Source organism: Garra rufa, chromosome 6, assembly GCF_049309525.1.
Source record: "Garra rufa chromosome 6, GarRuf1.0, whole genome shotgun sequence".
Taxonomy (NCBI): Eukaryota; Metazoa; Chordata; class Actinopteri; order Cypriniformes; family Cyprinidae; genus Garra; species Garra rufa.
This window is the reverse complement of record NC_133366.1, coordinates 8,318,692-8,331,472: the sequence shown is the minus strand read 5'-3', so window position 1 is coordinate 8,331,472 and position 12,781 is coordinate 8,318,692. Positions and strand designations below refer to the sequence as shown.

The 12,781-nt window shown below is 31.9% G+C and overlaps 1 protein-coding gene across 3 annotated transcripts in view; it reads left to right on the top strand.

Annotated features, from left to right (window-relative positions):
* Nucleotides 1-12,781, top strand: part of tsc2 (TSC complex subunit 2) — a 68,826-nt gene that overhangs the window by 11,194 nt on the left and 44,851 nt on the right. For all 3 annotated transcript variants that reach the window (XM_073842731.1, XM_073842729.1, XM_073842732.1), the window contains exons 13-25: nucleotides 493-596; nucleotides 681-762; nucleotides 840-995; nucleotides 3,848-3,958; nucleotides 4,038-4,160; nucleotides 4,272-4,378; nucleotides 5,562-5,715; nucleotides 5,819-5,941; nucleotides 6,026-6,160; nucleotides 7,687-7,876; nucleotides 8,020-8,113; nucleotides 10,554-10,656; nucleotides 10,737-10,831. In XM_073842731.1, the coding sequence (XP_073698832.1) occupies nucleotides 493-596; nucleotides 681-762; nucleotides 840-995; nucleotides 3,848-3,958; nucleotides 4,038-4,160; nucleotides 4,272-4,378; nucleotides 5,562-5,715; nucleotides 5,819-5,941; nucleotides 6,026-6,160; nucleotides 7,687-7,876; nucleotides 8,020-8,113; nucleotides 10,554-10,656; nucleotides 10,737-10,831 (1,577 nt within the window). The remainder of the gene's footprint in view (nucleotides 1-492; nucleotides 597-680; nucleotides 763-839; nucleotides 996-3,847; nucleotides 3,959-4,037; nucleotides 4,161-4,271; nucleotides 4,379-5,561; nucleotides 5,716-5,818; nucleotides 5,942-6,025; nucleotides 6,161-7,686; nucleotides 7,877-8,019; nucleotides 8,114-10,553; nucleotides 10,657-10,736; nucleotides 10,832-12,781) is intronic.

Below are 12,781 nucleotides of genomic sequence, written 5' to 3'. Positions count from 1 at the left end.
TAATTAATTACAAAGCCTCTAATTAATAATTTTTTTTTTATCGAGTCCCGGCCCTAATTAAAATGTATTATTAAATGTATTGTTATTAAAATTATTATTAAAATTAAATTAAGTATAAATTAAGGAAAATATTCAGATTGAGTATATGTATTATTAAATTTAAAGAAAGTATAAATACATTTAAATGTATTATTATAGTTTAATTAAATTAAGTTCAAATGGATTTATTTAAATTTATAATTCAAATGAATATTTATAGAATGTGTAAATGTATTTAAATTTATTTAAAAATTAGAAGTAATTTAAAATATTTTATTACATTTAAATGACATATGCATTTGTTTAAATTTATATCCAAAATTAAATGAAATATAAATGAAGGAAGGTATTTAAATTGCATACATGTATTATTAAATGTATAGAAAGCATAAATGTATTTACATGAATTGTATTATTCTAGTTTGATTGGCTGTTGTTGTATCTGTCCGGTAGGATGCATCGGTGTTGACGCTGGTTTCCTACCGAGCTCAGTCCATCCAGCCGGCTAAAGACGGATGGCTGCAGAATCTGCTGAAGCTCATGGAGAAGTTCTTCAGGTCTGAAAGTTTCACTAAAGTACACTAAAGTCACATTTCAAAACAAAACCCCATGACTAACATCTCTTTCTCTCTGTGTGTCAGAAATGAGAGCCGTACTATGATCAGGATCAAGGTTCTGAACATCCTGTCCTTCGTGCTCAGCACAAACCGACAGCTCTATGAAGTCAGTCCTAAGCCAAACATACATCTCCTTATGTTCATGAGAACATTTTCTTGATTGTCTGTGTTCTCTGTGACTAGGAGGAGCTGATCGAGGTGGTGGTGATTCCTCAGCTGGGTCAGATCGCCGAAGATCGAGATCTGTCCGTCAGGAAACAAGCCACGCAGCTGCTGGTGGATCTCGCCGAGGGCTGCAACACACATCACTTCAGCAGCCTGCTCGACATCATCGAGAAGGTAACGCTGCTCGCTGATGAAGTCACAAATGGAACTGAGGCATTCCATTTTTTGAAAATTAAAAATTTAAATGTGAAATTCAAAAAATAGAATGTTTGCATAAGTAAAGGGAAAGTGTACATCTAGATTTTCACCGTTTCTGCAGGTGATTTAAAAAGTCCTGCAGTTCACAAAGATATAGTTTGAGCTGTGAAGGTGTTGTAACTGTATATGGGTCAGTGACGTATAAGGATTTTTGACAGGCCAATTTTAAAATACAAATATAAAATAATAAATTAATAAAAATGTTAAATGAAGTGATTTTTAGCGTTTTTTCACTTGAATCGGCCTTAAAGAAGTGCGACCATGATTTGTATTAAAATTAATGAATTTTCTTAACATGTTTAACCTTTTTTTAGATGTTATCAGTAATTAAAATGTCTAGAAAAAAAGTATTTGCATTTCTTTTTTGTAAATAATAATTGTTCTACTATTATAGAGTTGTCTTCTTCAATGTAGTCAGCAGACTTATTTTTCCTGTAAATTGCATAAAACTGATAAAAATGTCGGTTGCACCACATGATATTTCAAGCTAGCTTCCCACAAAAGGCCACTATGGAATTTATAATAAAAATAAATACTTAGTAGAAATAACATTAATAACTTGATATTCTTTTTTTTTTTTTTTTTGAGGTCATACCACATAATATCCAAATGTGGTAACTACATATCAGCCATTAAAAAAAGTTATTTTTTTCCCAGATTTGATAGAGTTACAAACCTGCTTGTTGCTTCTATGGGTCCTTGGCAAATTGGTATATGATGCAAAGTTCTATCTTTGAATGGATTTCAACATAAAAGTCACAGAATTGTTTCTTGATGGTCGCTAGGGTGACCAGATGAGATCGGTTGAAATTCGGGACGGGGGGGCGGGGGGTAATGAATAATGAATAATAAAGATAATGAAATTCAAACGAAAGTGACTGAACCAATCATGTTTTTATTAATATAAGTAGCCTATACATATAATTTTATATAATATAGAAGTTACGTTAGGCTATTTTTATACTTCAAACTGAAGTTAATGAACCAATCATATTTTTATTAGCAAGTACATATGCATATAAATTGATATAGCCTAATACGTATAGGCTATACAGAAGTATTATTTTGAACACGGTGCCTTCTTAAAGAAGGACGAGACCGCGGTGTTGGTACAGTGTAATTTGCTGCTAGCAACATCTTAATGTTTATCGTTAAAAAATAAACAGTTATACTGTAAATGCAGTTAGATAACGTGAGAAACACCATAATAGCGACCATAACCAGATACTAATTGTCATATTTTTACGTTTTTAGTCTTTCTGCAATTTTTCTCTCACTGTGGGAGATTGAATGAGTTTCAGTAAAGACTGCATTAAAGAAATACGATAAAAAAATGTATGCTGAATGCAATTTCGTTGCCTTGTGTTTTTTAAACACTATTTGCATCTTTTCTATTATGTCAAATGCCATTTTTGCTTGCCTTTTATAATATTCAGTTATGTTGTTTATTTGAATATCATAAAATAACACGAATAAATTACTTTTTTCTTATTTAACATTAAATCGTTAAATCAAAACATATAAAAAAGAGAGTGTTTGATCATGTCCAAATACACATTCAAATGTATTTTACCTTAAATGAACTAACTGTAATATAAATACTATATTAGAAAATGTTATCTTTTAAATGGTCAGGATCATTATAGCACATATTATTTAGTACAAAAAAAAGCCTCCTCAAATATTAACTAAATAGAACTGAACTATATATTACAATTATTTAATTGAATAAAAGTTACGTGTTTGGTCACATTTAACTGCCAAAAAGTATGAGAACATATTAATTATGTCTCTTTATCACTGCCCAGAATAAAATGCGATTGTAAAGCGTATTCAGAGAAGTTATCAATACACAATCAATGCACATTATGTGTTAATAATTACTCGAAATTGCTGCAAATATAGTGAAACTGCTGTCTATCCTACTTAAACCCATTCAAACACATTGACAGTGCGGAGTTGTTTGGAACTATTGGGCGCCCCACGAACCACGTGACCGCGCGGCGGCGAGATCAAAGCGTGTCGTAACTCTCTTTCTCTATGGCTCTGGGTATATCTAAAATAAAAAAATAAAAAAAGATGCTGCAGCCAATGAGCAGCCGGCGGGTGCTGGTTGTCAGGCTGCAGGATGACTCAACCTCGCTCCACGGACAGTTTTTTATGTTTTATCAGACAATAACTATTTAAGATTTTGCTTCAGTATAATTTTTGGGACAATTAGAGCAGGATTCGGGATTCGGGACAGCAGCTTAGATTTCGGGACTGTCCCGAATTTTTCGAGACGTCTGGTCACCCTAATGGTCGCACAACTTGATATTTCAAAAAATGGAAATCATTGGACAAAGTTTGTTTTTATATTATGTTGGAAATATAAATACAACTGCTTTGCAATTTTATACACTTTGGAACAAAGTGCACAAAAGTAATCTAAATAAATTTAGTGTAATTTCAAAGATGTTTCCAAAATAGACGTTACGGCCGGATGGTCGCACCACATGACAAATGACAAATAATTAATTATTTTTAAAAAGTTAAAGTGAGTACATACTTTTTTACGCATTTCAACCAATGTTTAATTGAAAAAATGCAATCGGATAGAAAATTTAGGCGTCATGTCCTTGATGTATATATATGTATATATATATATATATTGGTGATTTATTATTATTTTTTTAAATTATTATCTAGCATTTTAATGTAACATCCCAAGATTTTCATAAAAATATGAGTCCTGATTTGTATGAGTGAACTTTTCTGCGCTCCTGTAGGTTGCTAGTCGTCCATTAACATGCTCTATGGAGGGAGAGAGAGAGCTGTCTCTGGAGTCACCCATGGAGGACGTCCGGACCGCCATACTGGGTCTGCTAGACATACTACAGGTACTGCAACACCTCCTCTGATCGGGGTAATTGTGATTATTCTCTATAGCAGCTCCAGTGACGTTATATCTGTTTCCAGAGTAAACTGTACAGTCTGCCGGCCAGTCACGCCAGTCGAGTGTACGAGCTGCTGATTTCTCATCTGCAACTTCACTACAAGAACAAATACTACAGTGCCATCGGGAGCTCCATACGGCTCAAGGTCAGTATTGTAACAACCACATAGCAACATTCTGACAACTACTCAGAATACACTTTCTCAAACCACCCAAGACAAGGTAACCGTGTTGTTTTCTCTTTGTTTGTGTGTTAGGTCTTTGATTTCTTATTGATGATGAGGGCAGACTCTCTTCATCGCTTGGGTGTCCCCAATAAAGATGGAGTCCTGAGATTTAGCCCATATTGTCACTGTGACGTCGGGTAAGAACAAGCATGGGTGTTTGGTGCCGCTTTCCCACTCACACTTATTAAGGAATTTAAAGTATTAATGTATTTAAGTTTATTTAAAACTTTAAATTTATATTTATTATTAAATTTGAATAAAGTATGAATTGATTTACATATCAATTTCTAAATTATTAAAGCAGAAATTATTTAAGAGGATATTCACATTAAGTAAATGAATTATTACATTTAAATGAAGTATTAATGCATGTAAATGTATTATTAAATAAAGATTAAAGGAAGTATACATATATTTAAATTTATTTTAAATAAAGTAAATGAAAATGTATCATTACATTTAAAAAAAGTATGAACACATTTACATTTTTTTTTTATTCAAATCAAAGTTGTAAATATTTAAATGAAGTAAACATTTAAATGTATTATTAAAATTAATTAAATTAAAAGTATAAATTATTAAGGAGAATATTCAGGTTGAATGAATTTGTTATTAAATTAAAAAACATGTAAATGTACTACATTTAAATGAAGTAAACCTTGATTTGGACTTTGGAATTTGCTATTAAATTTAAATAAAATTTAAGTAAATTTTTTAAATTAAATTAAAATATATTATTACACTTAAATGAAGTAAACATTCATTTAAATGTATTATTAAAACTAATAAAATTAAAAAGTTTAAATTATTTAGGAGAATATTCAGGTAAATTCAGTCAAATTTATTATAATATTTAAATAAAGTAGACATTAATTTAGATTTATTAATAAAACTAAAAAAATTCAAAAGTATGCAGTATTATGGAAAATTTTTATCTGACTAAGTTTATTTAATCTAAACAAAATGTAAATGCATTTAAATTTGTTTCTTTAATTAAATTAAAATGTGTTATTACATTTAAACGAAGAAAACATTCATTTAAAATTAATTTAAACTAATAAAATAAAAAAATAGAAAATTTCAAGGAGAATATTCAGTTTAACTAAATTTCTTAAATTAAAATGTATTCAAATTAAAAATGTTCAATTAAATTAAAATGTATTATTATATTTAAATGAAGTAAATATTTAATTCAATTTATTATTAAAATTATACTAAGTATAAATTAAGGAGGATATTCTGATTTACTATATCATGTGTTTACATTTATTATTAAGAAGAACATTCAGATTGACCAAATCTCAAATGTCTGGTTTTCAGGGAGTCGGAGAAGAGAGTGACTGACAAAAAGCCAACAGGAACCGTGTCGCCACCTACAGGAAGTCCCACACCAGCGGCTCCTCCCTCCTCCATTCGCACTGCCTGTCTGCCCTACAGCCTGGCCTTCAACGTGCTGCTCCAGTGCTTCAAAATGGTACACAACCGTTTACGTATTCCTTATACAGTTACTACACAATTACAACACAGTCAGTGTGCGGTATAAAAGGTAAAACATCAGCTCTTCGTTTGGTTTGCAGGAGACTGACTGGAAGGTTCTGAAGCTGGTTCTGGATAAGTTGTCCTGCACCATTCAATACAAAGTGATGATCCTGACTTCACCATGCAACATTGATCATCTGTGCTCGACTCTCTGCTCGATGGTAACATACTGCACACATTTATAAATGTCATTGGAACGAATAGTATGGAAGTGAGTTCATTTGTGAGAGTGTGTTTGTGTGCAGGTGACGGATCGTCTGATATCGGAGCGTTTGAAGAAAACTCCTGATGGATTCTCCCTCACTGATGTTCAACTCGCTGTGGTTCCTGTTCTCACTGCCCTCACCTCCTACCACAGCTACCTAGAGCAGCCCCGACAGGTGACGCATAATAATTAACAATTGAAGAAGCAATTCAGCATATTAGAATGATTTCTGAAGGATAACTGTGAAGGACACTGAAAACTGGAGTGATTCAGAAAATTTAGCTTTGATCGGAGGAATAAATTACATTTTAAAATATATTCAAATAGGTATATTAAATAGTAAAATCACAGTTTTACTGTTTTTGCTGTACTTTATATCAAATAAATGCAGGGTTGGTGAGCCTTAGAGACTTAGATTAAAAATCTTACTCTTCAAAAACGTTTTACTGGTAGTGTTAAGTTATTTAAATGTAATATTGCACTTGGATATGCGTGTCATTTATATTTATAATGAATATTAAGTGATGTAAATGTATTATGTAATATAAATTAAATATCCTTTTATTCAAAGGTGTACTTTAAATGTAATAGTTTCTTTTGTAAATATTTAAATGAATAAGTTTAATTAAAATTTGTTATTTCATTTAAATTATGTATATTTGACACATTCATTCAATTTATTAGTTTTATTAATTCAGTATATTTGATTTATTTATTCAAGTGTATTACATTTAAATTAAATATTAATTTATTTAAATATGTTTTTAGATTTAAATTAAGCATACAATTATGTACATGTATTGCATTTACATTATATATTTCTTTAAATGTATTGGAAATATTAAATAAAAACATTTAAGTTTTATTTAATAACGTTTTTTATTATACAATTTCAGTTAAATATACATTTATTATTATATATATATATATATATATATGTATGTGTGTGTGACCCTGGACCACAAAACCAGTCTTAAGTCGCTGGGGAATATTTGTAGCAATAGCCAAAAATACATTGTGTGGGTCAAAATTATTGATTTTTCTTTTATGTCAAAAATCATTAGGAAATTAAGTAAAGATCATGTTACATTTAAGATTTTTTGTCAAATTTACTGTAAACCTATCAAAATGTAATTTTTTATTAGTAATATGCATTGTTAAGAACTTAATTTGGACAACTTTAAAGGTGATTTTCTCAGTATTTTGATTTTTTTGCACCCTCAGATTCCAGATTTTCAAATAGTTGTATCTCGGCCAAATATTGTCCTATCCTAACAAACCATACACCAATAGAAAGCTTATTTATTGTAAAATTTAACCTTATGACTGGTTTTGTGGTCCATGGTCACATATATCAAGTTTTACTTTACATGAATTTTTGCATTTGAACTAAATAAAAACTAAACTGTATTATTATATATTATACCTAAATTCATTCTTACACCTAAATTAAATGTAAATTAATTTATTTACTTATTTATATTTAGTTATTTTTTTTAAAGATTTATTTTTGGCATTTTTGCCTTTACTACAACTAAACTACGACTACATTTATTTATTAATTTATTCTTACATAAAGTAATTGTTTTTTGTTTGGCAGCAGATAGTTTCGTCATATGCTCACCTATCAGTTTTTTGGATAAGTGTGTTTATAACAGTTTGTTCCACCTGTTTTCTTACCATGTGATGCTGCTGTCTCAGAGGGAGCTGGTTCAGTGTTTGGAGAAGGGCCTGATTTACCGCTGTGCAAAGCAGTGTGTGGTGGCTCTGACCATGTGCACCGTAGAGATGCCCGACATCATGATCAAACTCCTGCCCGCCCTCATCGTCAAGCTCACGCACATCTCTGCAACCGTCGCCATGGCCTCACCCATGCTGGAGTTCCTGTCCAGTGAGTTTGAGCCCGCCCATTCTCACCTTTTGGCCAATCAGAACAGCCTCACTCACTCTGACCAATCAGAATATAGTATATGTTCTAAAGTGCTACATGATGCTTTTTCTGATGTCTCGCCTTCCTTTCTTCTTTGTTTGCAGCATTAGTGCGGCTTCCACATCTGTATGCTAACTTCGTAGCTGAGCAGTATGTTAGCGTGTTTGCCATATCATTGCCGTACACCAACCCATCAAAGTGAGTATGTTCATACACAGCTGAGAACTAACACCAGGGCTCTACAGTGCGAACATTTCTATTAAATATTTAGGAGCACCATGTGTGACTGACCCGATCAACATATGTGACCCTGGACCACAAAACCAGTCTTAAGTCGCTGGGGTATATTTGTAGCAATAGCCAAAAATGCATTGTATGGGTCAAAATTATCGATTTTTCTTTTATGCAAAAAATCATTAGGATATCAAGTAAAGATCATGTTCCATTAAGATTTTTTGTAAAATTCATAGTATAAATATATCAAAATGTAATTTTTGATTAGTAATATGCATTGTTAAGAACTTCATTTGGACAACTTTAAAGGTGATTTTCTCAGTGTTTTGATTTTTTTGCACCCTCAGATTCCAGATTTGCAAATAGATGTATCTCGGCCAAATATTGTCCTATCCTAACAACCATACACCAATAGAAAGCTTATTTATTTGACTTTATTGGACATCTCAGTTTGGTAAAATTTAACCTTATGACTGGTTTTGTGGTCCAGGGTCACATATTTGTGATTACAGTGGAACTTTGTCATATTGCAATGAACTAAGATGAGTGATGGCTTTTATTGATTTTTAAGGGAGTTTGTAAATGAGATATTGATTTAATACAACAGTTAAATAAACAAGAAGTTAATATTAAGTGACTTACATTGTCTGACTATAACACTATTGCCTGATTTTGCTCTATTTCGTCGTCAAAAATGGTCTGAAAAAAGCCAAAACTGAGCTGCTGCGGATCTCCATTCAAACACAGCAGTGTTTTGTTTATGAATGAATGTATGCTTTTAAACGAATCTAGTGAAATGATTCAATTTCCCATTCGTAAAGACAGTCACTTGCTTTATTCCTGAATGAAAGCCTTTCGAACAAATCAAATGAATCATATGAGTTAGTAATTAAATCAATGTCTTGCCACCACCTGCTGGCAGATTTAGTTACATTTTTAAAGTATCTTTTCAGTTATTTAAATCATTTAATATTTCTGTATTCTAAATTGTATATTTAAAACGTTAATCTCAACATGAATTCATGAATTTGATTGCACACATGCCACCTCTGAGCCTCATTAAACATGAAAATGCACCTACAAGCCACTTTTGTGTTCTTCTGTGCCACCTCTGTAGTACAAATACATTTTGTTAATACTGATTTTATTTGATTGGTAACTTATTCTTATTCTACTTGTTCTTATTCTGTTGTTTTAATTAGAAAATATAAAAAGTAAAAAAAAAAATGTTATTATTATTATTTTTACATAAAATATGACATACTTTTAATAAAGTTGGCAAAAGTGCCATTACAAAGGTAAAAGCAGAACTCCCCTGTAAATCACTTTAGGAGTCAAATATCACCTCTCACCAATTTTTTTTTTCTCAGATTTTTTGATTATCGACTTGCTCCTGAAATTTTGACTGTGCTCCTAAATTTTTTAAAATAGAAAAATAAAAATAAACGTAGAGCCCGGAACAAACACACTAAGTGGCTGTTATGCCACACAGAATATGTAGCCAACATTTGTCTTCATTAGCGATTTGACTATTTGAGGTTAATTTATTTATAAGATAAAAAAAAAAAAGATTTCAAATAAAAGCAGTTTTAAAAAAAAACTTTTGGTTCTTTAAAGAATTCGTTAAAGAGTTTCCACAAAAATATGAAGAAGCACAACTGTTTTTAACATTGATAATAATCAGAAAAGTTTCTTGAGCGTTAAATCATCATATGTGACCCTGGACCACAAAACCAGTCTTAAGTCGCTGGGGTATATTTGTAGCAATAGCCAAAAATACATTGCATGGGTCAAAATTATTGATTTTTCTTTTATGCCAAAAATCATTAAGAAATTAAGTAAAGTTCATGTTCCATGAAGATTTTTTGTAAAATTCCTACTGTAAACATATCAAAATGTAATTTTTGATTAGTAATATGCATTGTTAAGAACCTAATTTGGACAACTTTAAAGATGATTTTCTCAGTCTTTTTGATTTTTTTGCATCCTCAGATTTCTGATTTCAAATAGATGTATCTCGGCCAAATATTGTCCTATCCTAACAAACCATACATCAATAGAAAGCTTATTTATTGAGCTTTCATATGATGTATAAATCTCAGTTTTGACAAATTTAACCTTATGACTGGTTTTGTGGTCCAGGGTCACATATTAGAATGATTTCTGATGGGAAGGATCATGTGACACTGTAGATCTGAGCAGTGATGCTAAAAATTCAGCATTGACTCGCATGAATAAATTGCATTTTACAATATATTCACATAGAAAATGATATTTTAAATGGTAATAATATTTCATAAATTTTTACTGGATTTTACTGCATTTTTTTATTAAACAAATGCAGTGTTTCAAAGGCAGAATTTTTAAAATGATATATTTTCTTATTTTCTTCTATTCTCTGTAGGTTCAATCAGTACATAGTGTCTCTCGCCCATCATGTGATCGCCATGTGGTTCATACGCTGCAGGCTGCCTTTCAGGAAAGACTTTGTTCAGTACATCACCAAGGTGGGTGATAGGATTGCCAGGCTCATGTGTTAACAGATCGATCTGTTTGTCTCGACTTGAAGTGTGTTTTTTGTGATTAGGGTCTTCGTTCAAACGCTCTTCTGCCGTTCGATGACACTCACGAGCAGAGCAGCTTCAGAGCGCGCAGCACCAGTCTGAACGAGAGGCCCAAGAGGTACACACACACTCTCACACACAAACACACACACACAGGGGTGGATCATGGTTTGTTTCATGTCAGGTTTTGCCGTGGGAAGGACTGAAAGCATGATTGTCATTCAGGCGCCTCATTGGTTCATTTTTGTTTTGGTAGTGTCGTGATTTTTGGCTTTATGTGTCTGATTTATGTCAGAACATCAGCTGAGTTTTCACATCCACTCACGGATGCTAGTTTGACCGTGGGACGCCTCTTGCTTTTTCCTCGTTTTTCTCTGTCTTATCAATCTCATCTCTTTCTCTGTGTTTCTCTCTTTCTATCTTCATCTGTCTCAGTGCTCACTGTTTCTCACAGGCAGGCTATCACATTAAGTCCATTAACACATTAATTTCTAGAAGATTGTTTCTTCAACTACAGCAATTTTGTGTCCCAGGGATTGATTTTCATTCAGAGTCAAATCATCCAAATTTCAAAGACTTCCCCAGCTCATTTTTTCCTGAGGAAAGATAGACGTGTATAGTGACAAAAGCCAAAATATTAAATGCCATGGTGAGTATTTAATGAGTAATCCACTGTTTTGTAGACGGGGGTCAAAATGGCAATTTTCACTTGAGATTTAAAGTCAAGTTACAGGGGGTTAAAACTGACTTCAGAAAGATGACAGCATCATGTTATTTTTACTCAGAAATGGGTAGGTCTGTTAGTAAAATCTGTTGACTTTATCAATCTTTGTTGCATTTTGTGCCAATGGTGATCATTCAAAAATGGGGAAACAGCACTTTTCATATTTTCTCCAAAGTTTGCATGTTTGTAACTCAAGAAGTATTAAACGTGTTGGGTCTTAACAAACTTTTCTTTTGGCATCTTTATTTTATAAGGTTCTTGTCTAAAACTTGGCAAACTGACCCACATTTGGTTTTTGACCATTGAAAATATGGACATGTTAACGATTTACTCCTGGAGCCGTATTGAGATTCCATTAAAAATAAAGATGCTAAAAGAAAACTTTGTTAAAACCCCGTATCTAAAAGGACATTAAGATATCTTTAATACTCCTTGAGATACAGTCATGCAATCTTTGAGAAAAAATTTAAAAGTACTATCGTCCCCATTTTTGTATGGTCCCCATTGGCATAAAATACAAGAAAGATTAATAAAGTCAACAGATTTTACTAACAGACCTACCAATCTCTCAGTAAAAATAACATTATGATGCTGCCATCTTTGCTAGTTATTTTTACCCCCCTCTAATTTGACTCTGAATCTCAGGTGAAAATTATCATTTTGACCTCCCTCTGCAAAATAGTGGATTATTCAGTAAATATTTAAAGTATTAAAGGTATCTTAATGTCCTTTTACATGTTGGGTCTTAACGAACTTTTCTTTTGGCGTCTTTATTTTATAAGGTTCTTGTCTAAAACTTGGCAAACTGACCCACATTTGGTTTTTGACCATTGAAAATATGTACATTTTAACGATTTACTCCTGAAGCAATATTGAGATTCCAATATCTCTGGACTCGAATCTCATTGGGCATTAAAAATAAAGATGCTTAAAGAAAACTTTGTTAAAACCCCGTATCTAAAAGGACATTAAGATATCTTTAATACTCCTTGAGATACAGTCATGCAATCTTTGGAGAAAAAATGTAAAAGTACTATTTTCCCCATTTTTGTATGGTCACAATTGGCATAAAATACAAGAAAGATTAATAAAGTCAACAGATTTTACTAACAGACCTACCAATCTCTCATTAAAAATAACATTATGATGCTGCCATCTTTGCTAGTAATTTTTACACCCCTGTAATTTGACTCTCTCCCAGGTGAAAATTGTAATTTGTAATTGTAAACCTCCCTCTACAAAATAGTGGATTTCTTAGTAAATATTCATCCATTACATTTAATATTTTGGCTTTAATAACTATACATGTCTTTCCAAAGAAAAAAAAGTCTGATGTCTATCAAA